This window comes from Talaromyces proteolyticus, assembly GCF_021365285.1.
Source record: "Talaromyces proteolyticus strain PMI_201 chromosome Unknown BGW36scaffold_5, whole genome shotgun sequence".
NCBI classification, from domain to species: Eukaryota; Fungi; Ascomycota; class Eurotiomycetes; order Eurotiales; family Trichocomaceae; genus Talaromyces; species Talaromyces proteolyticus.
The window spans coordinates 1,501,968-1,515,395 of record NW_025764281.1 but is presented as its reverse complement, the minus strand read 5'-3'; the positions used below and the strand labels follow the sequence as shown (position 1 = coordinate 1,515,395).

Below are 13,428 nucleotides of genomic sequence, written 5' to 3'. Positions count from 1 at the left end.
TATAAATGGCAAATCCACCTGTCCATCAATGTAGGCGAGTGATTTAAACGGTGACATTCCGTAGCCGATAAAGTAAGGTAGGCATGGTGTAATGTTTCAGATCTAGGATGTGCCGTTTCACTGGCACTAGCCATCTGCCTGCAATTGATATATGTAGCAGAATGCACGCCAAGGCACGATGCGCGAAAGATCGGTTGGGCGATAAGAAGGCATGTGTGAAGCAATCCACATTGTCGAGGCTAGGCGGGGACTCGCCCCAGACGATTGGGAAAAAAGTCCGCGGAGTATCGCTTATTGCGCTCCTCCTCCAATCGATCGCTATGCATCCACTCCCAGCGCTTCCTGCGGCCTTAACACCGTGTGGAGATCCCAGACAGCTGTGTACTACTCTCATAGCGCCTGTGATGAGTCTCACGGCATCCTCTCGTCCGCCAGCAGTGCAGCCGTGGGGACTGACTGCAAGGAATATGCCTGCGCCTTGAATTGATCAATCGGACGAAGGCCGGAGTGAGGTATCACATATAAAAGCGTTCGCACCCGCTTCTGCTTTTTCCCTCATATCGAATGTTTGCATCACCTCGCCTTCCGCTTGATAGATTTTTTATGTAAAATCTGTGTTACTCGATCCCGCGCATCCTAACAGACCAGCTTTGCAAAAATGGGCTCAGCGAATGGTTACACTACACAGTCTAAGCTGCCGGCGGACTTTGCTTGGGGGTTCGCCACAGCGAGGTGGGTATCCTTTGTTCTTCAATACATGAAAGAAGAGAATCACTGATATCGCAATTATAGCTACCAAATCGAAGGAGCCTACGACGAGGACGGCAGGCTCCCGTCCATCTGGGATACTTTCAGCAAGACTCCTGGCAAAGTCGAGGATGGCACCAATGGCGATGTAGCCTGTGATTCGTACCACCGGACACATGAAGACATTGCGATCTTGAAACAATACGGCGCCAAAATATACCGCTTCTCACTTTCCTGGTGTGTTTTTGCATCTATCAACCCTAATGATTTATCATTGGTTATTAACAAACTCTCCCAGGTCACGAATTATTCCCTTGGGTGGCCGAAACGACCCAGTCAACCAAAAGGGCCTCGAATTCTATTCCAAATTCATTGACGACCTCCATGCCGCCGAAATCGAGCCGATCATCACGCTGTATCACTGGGATCTGCCAGACGAGCTTCTAAAGCGCTACGGTGGCCCTCTCAACCAGGATGAATATGTCGCCGATTATGCAAACTATGCGCGTGTAGTCTTCAATGCATTTTCGGACAGAGTCAAGCGTTGGATCACCTTCAACGAGCCCTGGTGCAGTTCCGTGCTTGGTTACAACATTGGCAAGCATGCTCCTGGACGAACAAGTGATCGCAAGACAAACCCCGTTGGCGACGGTGTGCGAGAGCCCTGGATTGTAGGCAAGACTCTTCTGGTGGCTCATGGCACAGTGGTGGATATCTATCGTAAAGAATTCAAACCTACGCACGGCGGAGAAATCGGTATCACTCTGAACGGTACGAGCCTAATTATACATACTCATTTTAGCTTCGTTGGAAGATTGATTTATTTTATTTTTTGTTTCTAGGTGACTGGCCCGAACCATGGGATGCAGAAGACCCCGCCGATATTGAAGCTTGTGTCCGAAAGCTTGAGTTTGCCATTTCTTGGTTCGCAGATCCAATCTACCTAGGAAAATACCCCGACAGTATGATCAAACAGCTAGGCGAGCGTCTTCCAGCCTTCACAGCCGAAGAAATCGCTCTTGTTAAGGGTAGCAACGACTTTTATGGAATGAACCACTACTGCGCAAACTACATCCGTCATCGAGAAGGGGAGCCAGAACCAGATGATTCCGCTGGAAATCTCGACCATCTATTTGAAGACAAGTTCGGCAATCCGATCGGGCCCGAGACAAATTGCGACTGGCTTCGTCCGAATGCTCTAGGCTTTAGAAAGCTGTTGAAATGGCTGTCAGATCGCTACGGGTACCCAAAGATATACGTCACGGAAAACGGCACCAGTATTAAAGGCGAAAACGACCTGCCTCTGGAGGAGCTTGTCAATGACGAATTCAGAGTTCAATATTACCGAGACTATATCGGAGCAATGACCGATGCTGCGGCCGTCGATGGTGTCAATGTCAAGATGTACCTGGCCTGGAGTTTGATGGAGTAAGTTTGATTCTGAATTAACACATCAACGCAAGACTAATGTATCGTTTCAGCAACTTTGAGTGGTCCGAAGGCTACCAAACACGATTCGGCGTGACTTTCGTCGACTATGAGAATGGTCAGAAGAGAATTCCAAAGAAGAGTGCTCTCACTATTGGCAAAATTTTCGACGATTACATTTCGAAAAAATGATCTTCATTATATTTTGAGTGTCGCTGGCATATCCTATTCACACTCATGATTACGGATTCTATAGCTTAGATGTGTAGCGAGTTCTCGGCTCGACTAGCTAATCACTTAATCTTCATTTACGACCATTTCTTTGACAACAGATCAACGGATGATGGATGATGTATGAACAGATTGAGGCCAATTAAATCATATAACAAAACATTTATTCTTCAATACTGACGTTTCTACACCAGTTGATTTAAGTAAGAACACGTATATTTCACATAAGCATTAGTCGAGATGAACATGATTGTATTAGAATCCACCCCCGCCAGCCAATTCAATATCGATCACTGTACGACTATCTATCCGTAAATATTGATCAATCGGTATTGAACCCAGCTAGTCCACCCATCTCTGGCCATCTTTATCAAAGCCGATGATATTCAAGTCAATATTCAGACTCGCAAGCATCTTATCCATTGTAAACACCTAATCCAACCCAAAAAGAATCAGCTCATGTAACCAATCAGCAATGCGAGATACTAACCTCCTGCTCATCCTTATCTGTAGAAGGAGTAATAGCCCCCTTCATACCATCTTGATCTTTAAACTCCGCTGCCTCTTCATCATCCCACCGCATCTGCATCTTCTTCTCCCTCTCCCTCTCCCTCCAAGCCTGCATCCCTCCCATCCTCTCAATCCTATCTCTTGCAGAGACGAACAACTCATCTGCAACATTCTGGCTGACTTTCTTCCATTTCTGTATTAAAACATGTAGCTCTGCGTCTCTAGATGAGCTTTCGATTCTCAGCGCTTGCTGTGCGGTGTCGAGCTGTGATCGGAGGGAAGAAAGACGGGACAGAAGGGATTTCTGCTCCTTCTGAAGTGCGGAAGTTTCAGGGTCGGGGTTTGTGGTTGGGCGTTGGTGACGAGGGATTGAAGAGGCTAGGTGAGAGTCATGACTTGGTTTGTCAGTAGTCGAAGGTAGGAAAGGTTTAGGAAGACTGGAGCGGGCGGGGTTGGTGGTGGTGGGAGCACGTTTTCCTTGACCTTCAGTGACTGTATTGTTCTCTTCAGTTTTGTTTGCAGGCGAGCCACTTTGTTGTTGATTGTCCCTGCGCAATGGTGACTTGAATGGACGCGACAGTGCGGATGCGGCCTCGTTTAGACGACGTCGTTTGATGCTGGGGTGTTTATCATCCATGCTTAATTATCTGCCAAGGTCAAATATTCCATTGACTTCGAAAAAGACAAGGAGGTTTCTGACTTGGATTAACAGACGAATTTGGTAGAAGGTCAGTTAGAAATTGATGGAGGGTTGTCATATGCCTCGAGCTGTTGATTGTGCTATCGATAAGCTTAAATCTACAAGCGCCACGTGGAGCTGACAAACGTACGTATATTCACTACATGTATCAATGTTGTATTGTACAGAAAAAGTACAAGCTCATGATTCAAAACAATTATCGGTCTATTTACTCCCAAGCACCATCATCAATGCCCAATTCCTCCTGCCACCCACTGTGCAAATTCAGGTTGGTCTCGTTGAGGAAAGAAACCTCTGTCATTGTTGCCTTGTTGTTGCTGCTGTTGTTGTCCATTGGCTGCATTCTGGCCTCCACCAGCTAGTTGTCCGCCATTATTGCCAGCGTTCTCATTGTTATCCCTCTGCCGATTCCGTTGTTGTCTGACATATACTAGAATCAACAATGTTGCCGCAAGGGCAACGATGATGAGTGCTTCAAGAACACTCTCGTCTATTTCGAGTTCCAGCTCGTCGTAATACCCATCATCATTATCGTCGTGATGATGGTGTGTGCCGAGAAGTTCGTCCTCTTCGCGGTCTCTGAACAGCTGCGCGTGGTATTGGGTGTCTTCTTCATCATTCTCCAAGAATGCAATGACCCACTCTTTGAAGCTCCTTGGGGCTTTATTTTCTGCGTTAAATATATGTCAGTCGTCAATGTCCAAATTTTCATGCTTGTATGGTGAGAGGTAATAACCTGTCTCGTCTTGAATGGGATTAACTTTCCCATTAGTTATACGGTTCCAGAAATGGCGTAGGCGTAGTTTGATCAAACTAAGCTTTACCGGGAAATATGCCTCTTGGCTATTTGCAAGAGCGAGGTCATAGTAACGCTTGGCCATGTGGAAATCCTGCTCCACCGCGACGCCATTTTCATGCATCCAGCCTAAGTTCCAATAGGCTTGTGCACTACGATGAGCCTCGGCCGCTGTGTGGTAGCATGTAGAAGCTTTTTCGGCATCAGCTGACGAGCCCAGGCCCTTGAGATAGTAATCTCCCATTTTCACTAAGGAATCAATATTCGATTGCCGTGCCGACCGAGTCCAGTAAATCAAAGCCAAATCAGTATTCTGGAGAAGTGGCGATCGAGGTTTCTTCGTCCATGGAATTATCTTGTTTAATGATAGAACGGACTGCTGCTCATCCAAAAGATAAGCAACATTGGCCTGGGCATGTTCGTATCCCTGCTCAGCAGCCATCATAGTAGCGATCAAAGCTGTATCATAATCGCCGTTCTGGTATGCATCATTTGCCTCTGTAAAAGATGAATGGACTCGTTCAGCCTTTTCTGCAACTATCTTGTAGTATGCAGATGCAATACCGCAATGTCTTTCTCCACCAATTCCGAAATTGGCGATTTCAGCTAGGTAGTAAAATGCCTCCATCCAACCCCATCGAGCAGCAAGTTCAAAATATTTCGTAGCTGTTGACACGTCTCCCTGGTCGAGGAAAAGAGCGCCCAGTCTAGTTTGAGCAGCAGCATAGTCCTGATCAGCGGCTGCTTTGAAGTAATCGGAAGCTTTGAAGGCATCTTCCTTGACACCATATCCATGTAAGTACATCAGGCCAAGTTGGTACTGACACAAGGCATCTCCGTTCGCGAGACCGCGCTTAAACCACGTCATGGCAAGGTTGAAATTCTGCTTGACGCCTTCCCCTCGTAGATGCATCATACCAATGTGTGCAGCAGCCGTCGCGGCATATATCTCAATGCCCACAGGGTGGCTCGCAAGAATGGCGCCTTCGCTGGACCAATAGCGCTTTGTGACCGCCTTAAAGTATTTCATGGCCTTATTATAGTTTCGAGGCAAACCTCTTTCGCCGTCGTAATGCATCTTGCCGAGACTTAATGTCGCTTGCAACATCCCTTTCTTAGACAGTAGGTCCAAGTACTCCAGGAGGTCTTCCAAGTTGGCGCGTGCATTTTGCTGTGCGCCATTGTTCGCGTTTTGCCCGGAACTCGAGACGCTTGCGCCTTCTCCATATACTCCTCCTTGAATATCAGCCCATCGATAAGACTCTCGAGAAATATGGTGGCCGCCAGGAGGGCCAGAACGCAGGTACGAAATGGCCTTGTCCGCAACTCGTTTGTAGTAGTGTGCGGCTTGATCGCAGTTTCGGTGTGTTCCGATACCAACATGGTGCCGATAGGCGAGAGTCATTTCTGATCTGGTGTTCCCTTGCTCAGCAGCAAATTTATGATATAGTAACGCATTGCCCTGGTCGCGGTCCACAGCATCACCAATGCCCGTGGCGTGCATAAATCCAACGATATATTGAGCCGTGCTATTACCTGTCAACAATGCAAGGTCATTATACCACCGATAAGCCTCCTTAAAGTTACGTGGGTGTGAGAAATTGCCGTAAAAGTTCATCTCAGCCAGCAAAAACATCGCATCCGGGTTGTGTCTTTCCCTCGCGGCAAGCTCCAACTCGTCAACCGCTTGCGTCAGACCTGGATCCAATTTACGTGGACGCTGTTTCGAATCCGAATTTTCGTCCAACGGGGGCCCGTTCATAAATAAAAGATAGAAGGCATGTTTGGCATAATAAAACGCATAGCCCGCTAAGCCGGAAGGTTTCTCGCGTGCGACTAGAGATATCTTAACGTCTCGGAGCTTCTGTAGGGCTGATTCCACAAGATCTTCAGTATCAGGTTAAGATGTTAGCATCTCGTAAAAGAATATATAACCATCCCGATGGATCTCCAGTACTTACCTCTACCATCCGGTACATCTTGCTGACCCCCTTTCCCAGTGAATGTATTGCCTTCAGCGTACTGTCGTGGTTGCTCAGACGCATCTGTCGCCGTGGACACCGATGATGAGCGGTCCCAGCATTCGACCACAATACCTAACGACAACCAAACTAGCGTTTATCACCGGGGTCAGTACATCGACAATTTGACAATTCTCTCATGAGGAAGTGGAGGGCTCCCGAGCTTACCCAGCACCAGTGGAAAAATAAACCGCTCCCAGGACTTCATCTTTCTTGCTTAAGAGCTCCTTGTATAATAGTACATTGCGCAACGAATCAGGAATCGTTCATCCCACGTGTAGTCGTGACAGTAAACACCAAGATGTAAGAGAGAGGGCGAGCTGTCTGGATTGAGCTGCTTTAAAGTACGGGCCACATATGACGGTTAGGTGGAGCGCGACCTTGAAGCCACCCAATCACAGACCAGTCTGGTAAACACTTCAATATCGATAAGTTTCATCATCTTCATGATTCATCGCTAATATTATTCATTCCCATTCTGTATTGTTTACAGTGATTATTCTGCTGATCTTGGATTTCTACATTTCATGCTCCTGTAAGGTATAGCTGAATTAAATGTTTTCATTTTCTATTTCTTTGCTCGTCAGGTGCAGCTGTGTACATCAAAATGAAAATAGAGACAAAAAATACATGTCTGTGCGACTTTCAAATTTGTTGGTGATCCATGGTTGTGATTAGGCAAAAAAGTGGGAAAGAAATCTCTGAACTCCATGCTAACATGCGCCCCCATCTTCCCAAAAAGAAACAGACGGGGAAAAAATGATGATGAATGAACGTTCAATCTGTCTCTTTTCAAGGTGCAGCAAAAGAAATAAGGCTATCTCGGGAGCTGCCATTCCGTCTTAGAAAAGACGTTACCAATGAGACGAACGATAAAAGGAAATGTGAAAAAAAGGGGATATCCATGTGAGAGATATGACCAAACAATTTCATACCAGTAGGATGCGACATGATAAATTTTCAATGCTATGTAGAGAATTGAAAGTGGTGATACAATAATGAAATTTTTGGAAGCTAGCTCAGTAGGACTGAGTACTTTCCATTTACTGGCGTGGAGATCTGATATAATGGTTAGTGAGGGTTCATAATTTAGACCTGCACAAACTTACGTCGGGTTGTACTGCGGCGAGGTCGGGCTGTAGCTTGGCGAAGTTGCGCCGCGAGGGGACGTCGGTGAGCCATGAATGTTTGGAGATGTAGGGGAATATATCTCCGGGCTTGTCGGTGACCATCCTGGAGATGCAGGAGAGTATTTGGGCGAGGTTGGTGAGGATGGAGAAAATTGTCTGCTGCCACCAATTGCCGGACTTGTGGGGCTGTACGTCGGAGAGCTTGGGCTGAAAGCTGGAGACGCAGGACTGAAATTAGGTGAAGACGGGCTGTAGTTTGGCGACGACGGCGAGAACCGTGGTGAAGTAGGAGAGTATGATGGTGAAGTAGGTGATGCTTGACCATAAGCCGGCGAAGTAGGAGAATATGCAGGAGACGTCGGCTGGAAGTTGGGACTCTGTGGAGAGAAGCCAGGCGATGTGACATATCGAGGACTCGTGATGGCCATGCCAGGCGAAGCAGGAGAATAGCTGGAGGAAGGAGAATAGCCTGGAGATACTGGGCTTGTATTGAAAGGACTGGTTGGAGAATAACCACCAGGGCTCTGAGGTGCCGGACTAAAACCGCCCAAGCCACCAGAAGGTTGGTAGGCTGAGAAGCCACCAGCACCTGGCTCCGCATCACCCTGCCGAATGGGAGAGAACTTCGCATCGGGATCTGGTGTTCCAATATATCCATTCTCCATCATTGGCGAACCGGTGTCATATTGAGTAGCCGCGCCATCGTTGATCATTGCGTCCTTAGCTCCAAGACCGCCCATCAAGCCAATGCCGGTATTACGTGAAACCACTGTATCCATCATAGGTTGGTCCAGAATCACATCAAACTCTCCGGTACCAGCCGGTGCCATTTGACCAAGAATCAAGTTTTCGGAAACGCCTCGGCAATCGTCAAGTTCACCAAAAGCAGCTGCATCAAGTAGAATTTCAACTGTCTCTTCGAACGAACATCTCATCAAAGCACCATTATCGGCACGGTTGATACCGTGACGTGTTACAGGTGTAAGATAACCACGAACGGTCATCATATCGACTAGGAGGGCAAGATGGCGATGGTTGACATAGGAACCGTCGAAAGCCAACACTTGAGTAAGTTCTCGTAAAACAGCAGAACGAGCGGCTTCAATGCCAAATACTTCGAAGACCTCAATGAACTGATTAGAGTATGTGCGGGTGGTATCGACTCCAGGAATTGTGAGGACATCGGCCAGCGCTGAACCGCTGGTTTCCAAGACCCATTCTTTGCAAAGGGGATCTGACTTGCTTTGGAATAGAGCGCCATCCTCAAGGACACGCACATTGTCTTTCTCGTTAATGAAGGCACGTTCGACACCAGCGACACCACGCAGGGTAAGGGTGTCGAGAAGGTGCTGTTCTAGTTTCTTCAAGGTAACATCGTACTCCATATCCTCATCATCTTCATCTTCTTTAATATCATGCAGTTGTCGGATACGAATAACCTGCTCATCAGCGTTGTTATCGCTGAAAATAACTGCGATATCCTTCGGATACTGTTCCTTGATCCTCGTCGCGACATCTTGAACAGTAAGACCTTTGTCAAGAAGTTTAGGTCGGCTGAGAACGATACGTAGGAGCCATTTAGATTGACGGGATGAGTCATCTGCAACGTCCTCAGGAATGATGAAGTAAGACTCAACCATATCCCTATCGTTATCGATCACAGTGGACTGAATCTCTGGATCATAGTAAATTTCAGTGGCTTCAGTAACTGACCGAAGGCTAGTATGTTCAACAACGCTTCGCAACTGCTTGGCAGATTCTTTGTTATGTTTTTTGTGTGGTTCTTGGTAAACCGTCATAGAAGGAGTTTTAATGTTCGTGGCAACATTCAAAATTTCTTTCAAACGAGGAACACCAAGGGTAACGTTCTTGGAACTGACACCAGCAAAGTGGAAAGTGTTTAATGTCATCTGGGTAGCGGGTTCTCCAATGGATTGAGCAGCCAAAACACCGACCATTTCTCCAGGATTGGCCTGTGCTTGAGCGAAACGCATTTCGATGGCTCCTACCACGTGCTTGAAAGCGAGCTTGTTCATAGAATACTGAGTAACAAGCCGTTTGAATGCTAATCTCGAACGCAGTTGAGCCTTGAAGAGAAGGGTAGCGCTTGTCTGTGCCTCCCGAGAGATCATGTCATCGCCTCGAACGACAACCAGACGGTCCAACAATGCCTGAACGTGAGGAACTACATCAGACGGGTGAAGATCGCTGATGGTGCCCTCCTTGATACGGAAAGTAGTCTTAGCGGATTCAAGGATACGCTGTACATTAATTGGCAACTGCATCATTTCCTCATCCCCTTTGGCAACGGAACGAAGGAATTCGCGATCTTTTAGAAGTGCTTCCCACTCTTCATCAAGGAGCCTCTGAACTTCAACGTCACCCGCAATCTCAGTTGCTTGCTCTAGAACTTCAGGACCAAGCGTTCGCTCCGGGTCCATAAGATCAACTCGGAAACGGTCACGGAATTGCTCATCAGAGCACTTGATAGTGTCGACCCGCTGGTTTTCAATGTGTGCACCGTCCAACCCATCTTCACCGTACAAGAACTGAATAATGTCACCCAGGGAGTTTCGCACAGTTCCATCATATTTGACCATAAGTTCCTCGAGAGCTTTGACAAGCTTACGTTGGATGTAACCAGTCTCAGCAGTTTTAACTGCAGTATCAATAAGACCTTCTCGACCAGCCATAGCATGGAAGAAGAACTCAGTCGGAGTCAAGCCACGTAGGTAGGAATTTTCAACAAAGCCTCTAGATTCTGGCGAATAGTCGTCCTTGGTGAAATGGGGAAGAGTTCGGTACCCGAATCCGAAGGGAATACGTTTACCTTCAACAGATTGTTGACCAACAATAGCAGTCATTTGAGAAATGTTGATGGTTGAGCCCTTGGAACCAGACCGAGCCATTTGAATGGCGTTGTTAAGATCCTTCAAGCTCTTTTCTGTCTCACTACCTGCCTCTTCACGAGCATTGTTCAAAGCACGCGATACCTTGCTTTCAAAGGTCTCACGGATGTTCATACCAGGTAAAGGTTCCAGCGTGTTTTCAGTTGCGCTGGCGACAATCTGTTCAACCTCTTCCTTGCCTGCTCGGACAGCGACCTCAATTCGTTCAATGGTTTTCTGATCAGGAATGGTGTCACCAATACCAATGGAGAAACCATTGTGTAGAAGCCAATAATTGACAACTCGCTGAGCACCGTTAAAGAAAGATACAGCGACTTCGGGACCATATTCATTGAAAATGGTATGGACAACACCACCTCCGGAAGCACCGACTGTCTTCTTAGAAAACATCCCGTACATCAGCTGACCACCATGCACGAGCAGTCCGCCATCTGCTAATGGGGAGAACTTTTCAGAAAGCGGAGCTTTGTCCTTGTCAATACGCAAAAGATTCAATCCAGACGGAAGAATCATGCTAATGATCTGTTTTCCAGTCCAACGAGGTCGCGGCTTTAGAATAGCGGGAGGAGGGATTACACCATCCCAGTCAGGAACCCAAAGCATGATGTTCATGACTTGATCCTTCGTTAAGAAAACATCACGGCGACAGATCTTGTAAATACCACAGAGAGAGTCCTGTACGATACCCATAAGTGGGCCATTTCGCTGAGGAGAAACGATATTGAACGGGACCATTGCAAGTTGATGGAGTTCCGCACGAGACTCCTCGCCTTGAGGGACGTGTAAATTCATTTCGTCACCGTCAAAATCAGCGTTGTAAGGAGTAGTGACAGACAGATTGAGACGGAAGGTTGAATAAGGCATGACCCGCACGTGATGACCCATCATAGACTCCTTGTGCAGAGAAGGCTGACGATTGAAAAGAATTACATCGCCATCCATGATGTGTCGCTCGACTTTCCAGCCGTAAAGAAGGTTAGCGTTTGTCTTTCGCGCCATACGCAAGTCAATGCGTTCCCCATTGTCGCGAACAATGTATCTAGCGCCTGGGTAGATCGTAGGACCATTATTGACAAGCTTTTGCAGGAATTCGATATTGTAAGGCGTAACAACCTCAGGGTAAGTGAGAATCATGGCTGTGCTTCGCGGCACACCAACTTCATCTAATGACAAGTTAGGGTCACCAGTGATGACAGTACGAGCCGAAAAGTCGACACGTTTTCCCATCAAATTTTGACGCAAGCGACCTTCCTTTCCCTTGAGTCGACCACGAATAGCCTTGACAGGCCTATTAGACTTCGTCATAGCTTTTGGTTGACCAGCAATATCGTTATCCATATAAGTGGCGACATGATACTGGAGCAGGGCTTCGAATTCTCGAACGACATGCTCTGGCGCGCCTTCTTGTTCACACCGTTGAAGATTCTGATTTGCTCGAATAATTTCAGCAAGCTTGAAAGTCAAGTCATCTTCAGCACGTAGACCGCTAGTGCTCTTGCCGCTGACAACGCTAGGACGAACAACAGGTGGAGGGACGAGAAGAACAGTGAGAATCATCCACTCAGGACGAGCGTAGTCATTGCTCAGACCCATGATCCTAACATCTTGGTGAGAGATGCTGCGGAAGATGTTGTGGGCTACTGAAGGAGTGATGGTCCGCTTTTCAGGCTGCGGCATGTCGACATCATCTTCCATCATTGATTTGTTTGGTTTCCATGTACCGACGAGGGTGAGACCTTCCCTGCGAATGGTTGGCTGAGCATTGCCGCATCCTCCGTGTCCCTTTGCTGGCTTTGATGCCTCTTTCGAAAAAGGGTCATCATCTGGAGGGGCATCTGCCTCACAGACAGCCACATCCTTTGACAGACGCCAGATCATGTCGAACCGTCGCTTTGGGTCGCGGACTCGTAACGCATCTTGAAACTTGGAATCGGACTAACAAGCCAGAAGGCATGAGTGTTAACAAAATGGATACTAAAAGGATCACACGGGCCTAATGCAACTAACCATATCGGCCTTTATTTTTCCACAGTTGTGGCAAACGGTCTCCAGTAATTTCTTGGTCTTTGTAAGGAAACCTTCTAGTGTTTAGCACCAGTCCATTCTCACTGATTTCATCGCATCTTACCAATATGAAAAACTGGTGTGGCGAGTTCAATATGACCGTAATGACCAGGACACTCCTTTTGACCCTCCTCACAGGTCTCACAAACATACTGACGGTCGAGGGTTCCGAGCCTGGGATCATTTGGACCTTTTGTTCGTGGGCGAATTCTCTGCTCATCCTATTGAGAGTAAATGGTTTAATGTCTCTTTCTTTGCTGGTAGCCAAGGAGAAGAAAAACAGGGCCACCTTACCATAGTCTCGGGATACTCGACATGGACAACACTCATACGTTTTATTTCTTCAGGGGAAAAAAGTCCGAACTGAATCTCCTTGATGGTGCGCAAAGGCGCCTTGGAGAAGGGAAAGTAAACGTTCGACATGGTGGATGTCTTTTCGATGAAAACCGCGAGAATAGATAGGTGGGAGAAAAGTCGTCGATGTTACCGGTCGGGCAGGATTCCGTCCGACTGCGCACGGCGAGGAGCGCTTCGACCGAAGAGCGAGCAAAAATCGAGTCGACTCGAAAAGGAACGGACTGCGTACTTAACGTCACTTAACAGAAAGGAATGAAGACCCGGCGAGCCGGTAAGGCCTTTGGCAGGCAGCCCTTGCCACGAGGGCGCCGTTCACCCAGACAACAGGACGTCACGAAACACGGTGCTGTCAGGCGATGAAAGGCGACGAAAAAGCCGGAGATGCGACCGTCCTGACTCTCAGGGATGATATCGCGGTGCAAAACACGATATTCTGCGATGACAGGAGGCAGGGGGATGCGCTGTCGCGTTGATGAAGGATAGAAAGTTTGCGGTGGCCTCGCAGCGATCTGGCAGGGAGGTCTAGCTCGAGTTT

The 13,428-nt window shown here is 47.5% G+C and overlaps 4 protein-coding genes across 4 annotated transcripts; 1 reads left to right on the top strand and 3 right to left on the bottom strand.

Moving 5' to 3' along the window:
* Positions 1-658: 658 nt before the first annotated feature.
* BGW36DRAFT_294300 (putative beta-glucosidase) lies at positions 659-2,367 on the top strand (the record flags this gene model as incomplete). The annotated part of the gene is made up of 5 exons (XM_046211081.1): positions 659-732; positions 793-984; positions 1,046-1,518; positions 1,590-2,175; positions 2,229-2,367. 5 exons carry the CDS (start codon positions 659-661, stop codon positions 2,365-2,367), a joined length of 1,464 nt encoding a protein of 487 aa, XP_046073290.1.
* A 381-nt stretch (positions 2,368-2,748) lies between these two features.
* Positions 2,749-3,553, bottom strand: BGW36DRAFT_426515 (uncharacterized protein; the record flags this gene model as incomplete). Its single annotated transcript, XM_046220281.1, has 2 exons — positions 2,749-2,838; positions 2,897-3,553. The coding sequence occupies 2 exons, from the start codon at positions 3,551-3,553 to the stop codon at positions 2,749-2,751; spliced, it is 747 nt and encodes a 248-aa protein (XP_046073289.1).
* A 126-nt stretch (positions 3,554-3,679) lies between these two features.
* BGW36DRAFT_376799 (putative ubiquitin-protein ligase Sel1/Ubx2) lies at positions 3,680-6,748 on the bottom strand. The gene is made up of 4 exons (XM_046215936.1): positions 6,602-6,748; positions 6,374-6,523; positions 4,353-6,299; positions 3,680-4,286 (listed from the first exon to the last, which is right to left on the bottom strand). The coding sequence occupies exons 1-4, from the start codon at positions 6,639-6,641 to the stop codon at positions 3,844-3,846; spliced, it is 2,580 nt and encodes an 859-aa protein (XP_046073288.1). The 5' UTR covers positions 6,642-6,748; the 3' UTR covers positions 3,680-3,843.
* A 228-nt stretch (positions 6,749-6,976) lies between these two features.
* On the bottom strand, positions 6,977-13,372 carry BGW36DRAFT_318442 (putative DNA-directed RNA polymerase). Its single transcript, XM_046212598.1, has 5 exons — positions 12,831-13,372; positions 12,601-12,757; positions 12,480-12,550; positions 7,543-12,407; positions 6,977-7,492 (listed from the first exon to the last, which is right to left on the bottom strand). Exons 1-5 carry the CDS (start codon positions 12,957-12,959, stop codon positions 7,477-7,479), a joined length of 5,238 nt encoding a protein of 1,745 aa, XP_046073287.1. The 5' UTR covers positions 12,960-13,372; the 3' UTR covers positions 6,977-7,476.
* Positions 13,373-13,428: the final 56 nt, after the last annotated feature.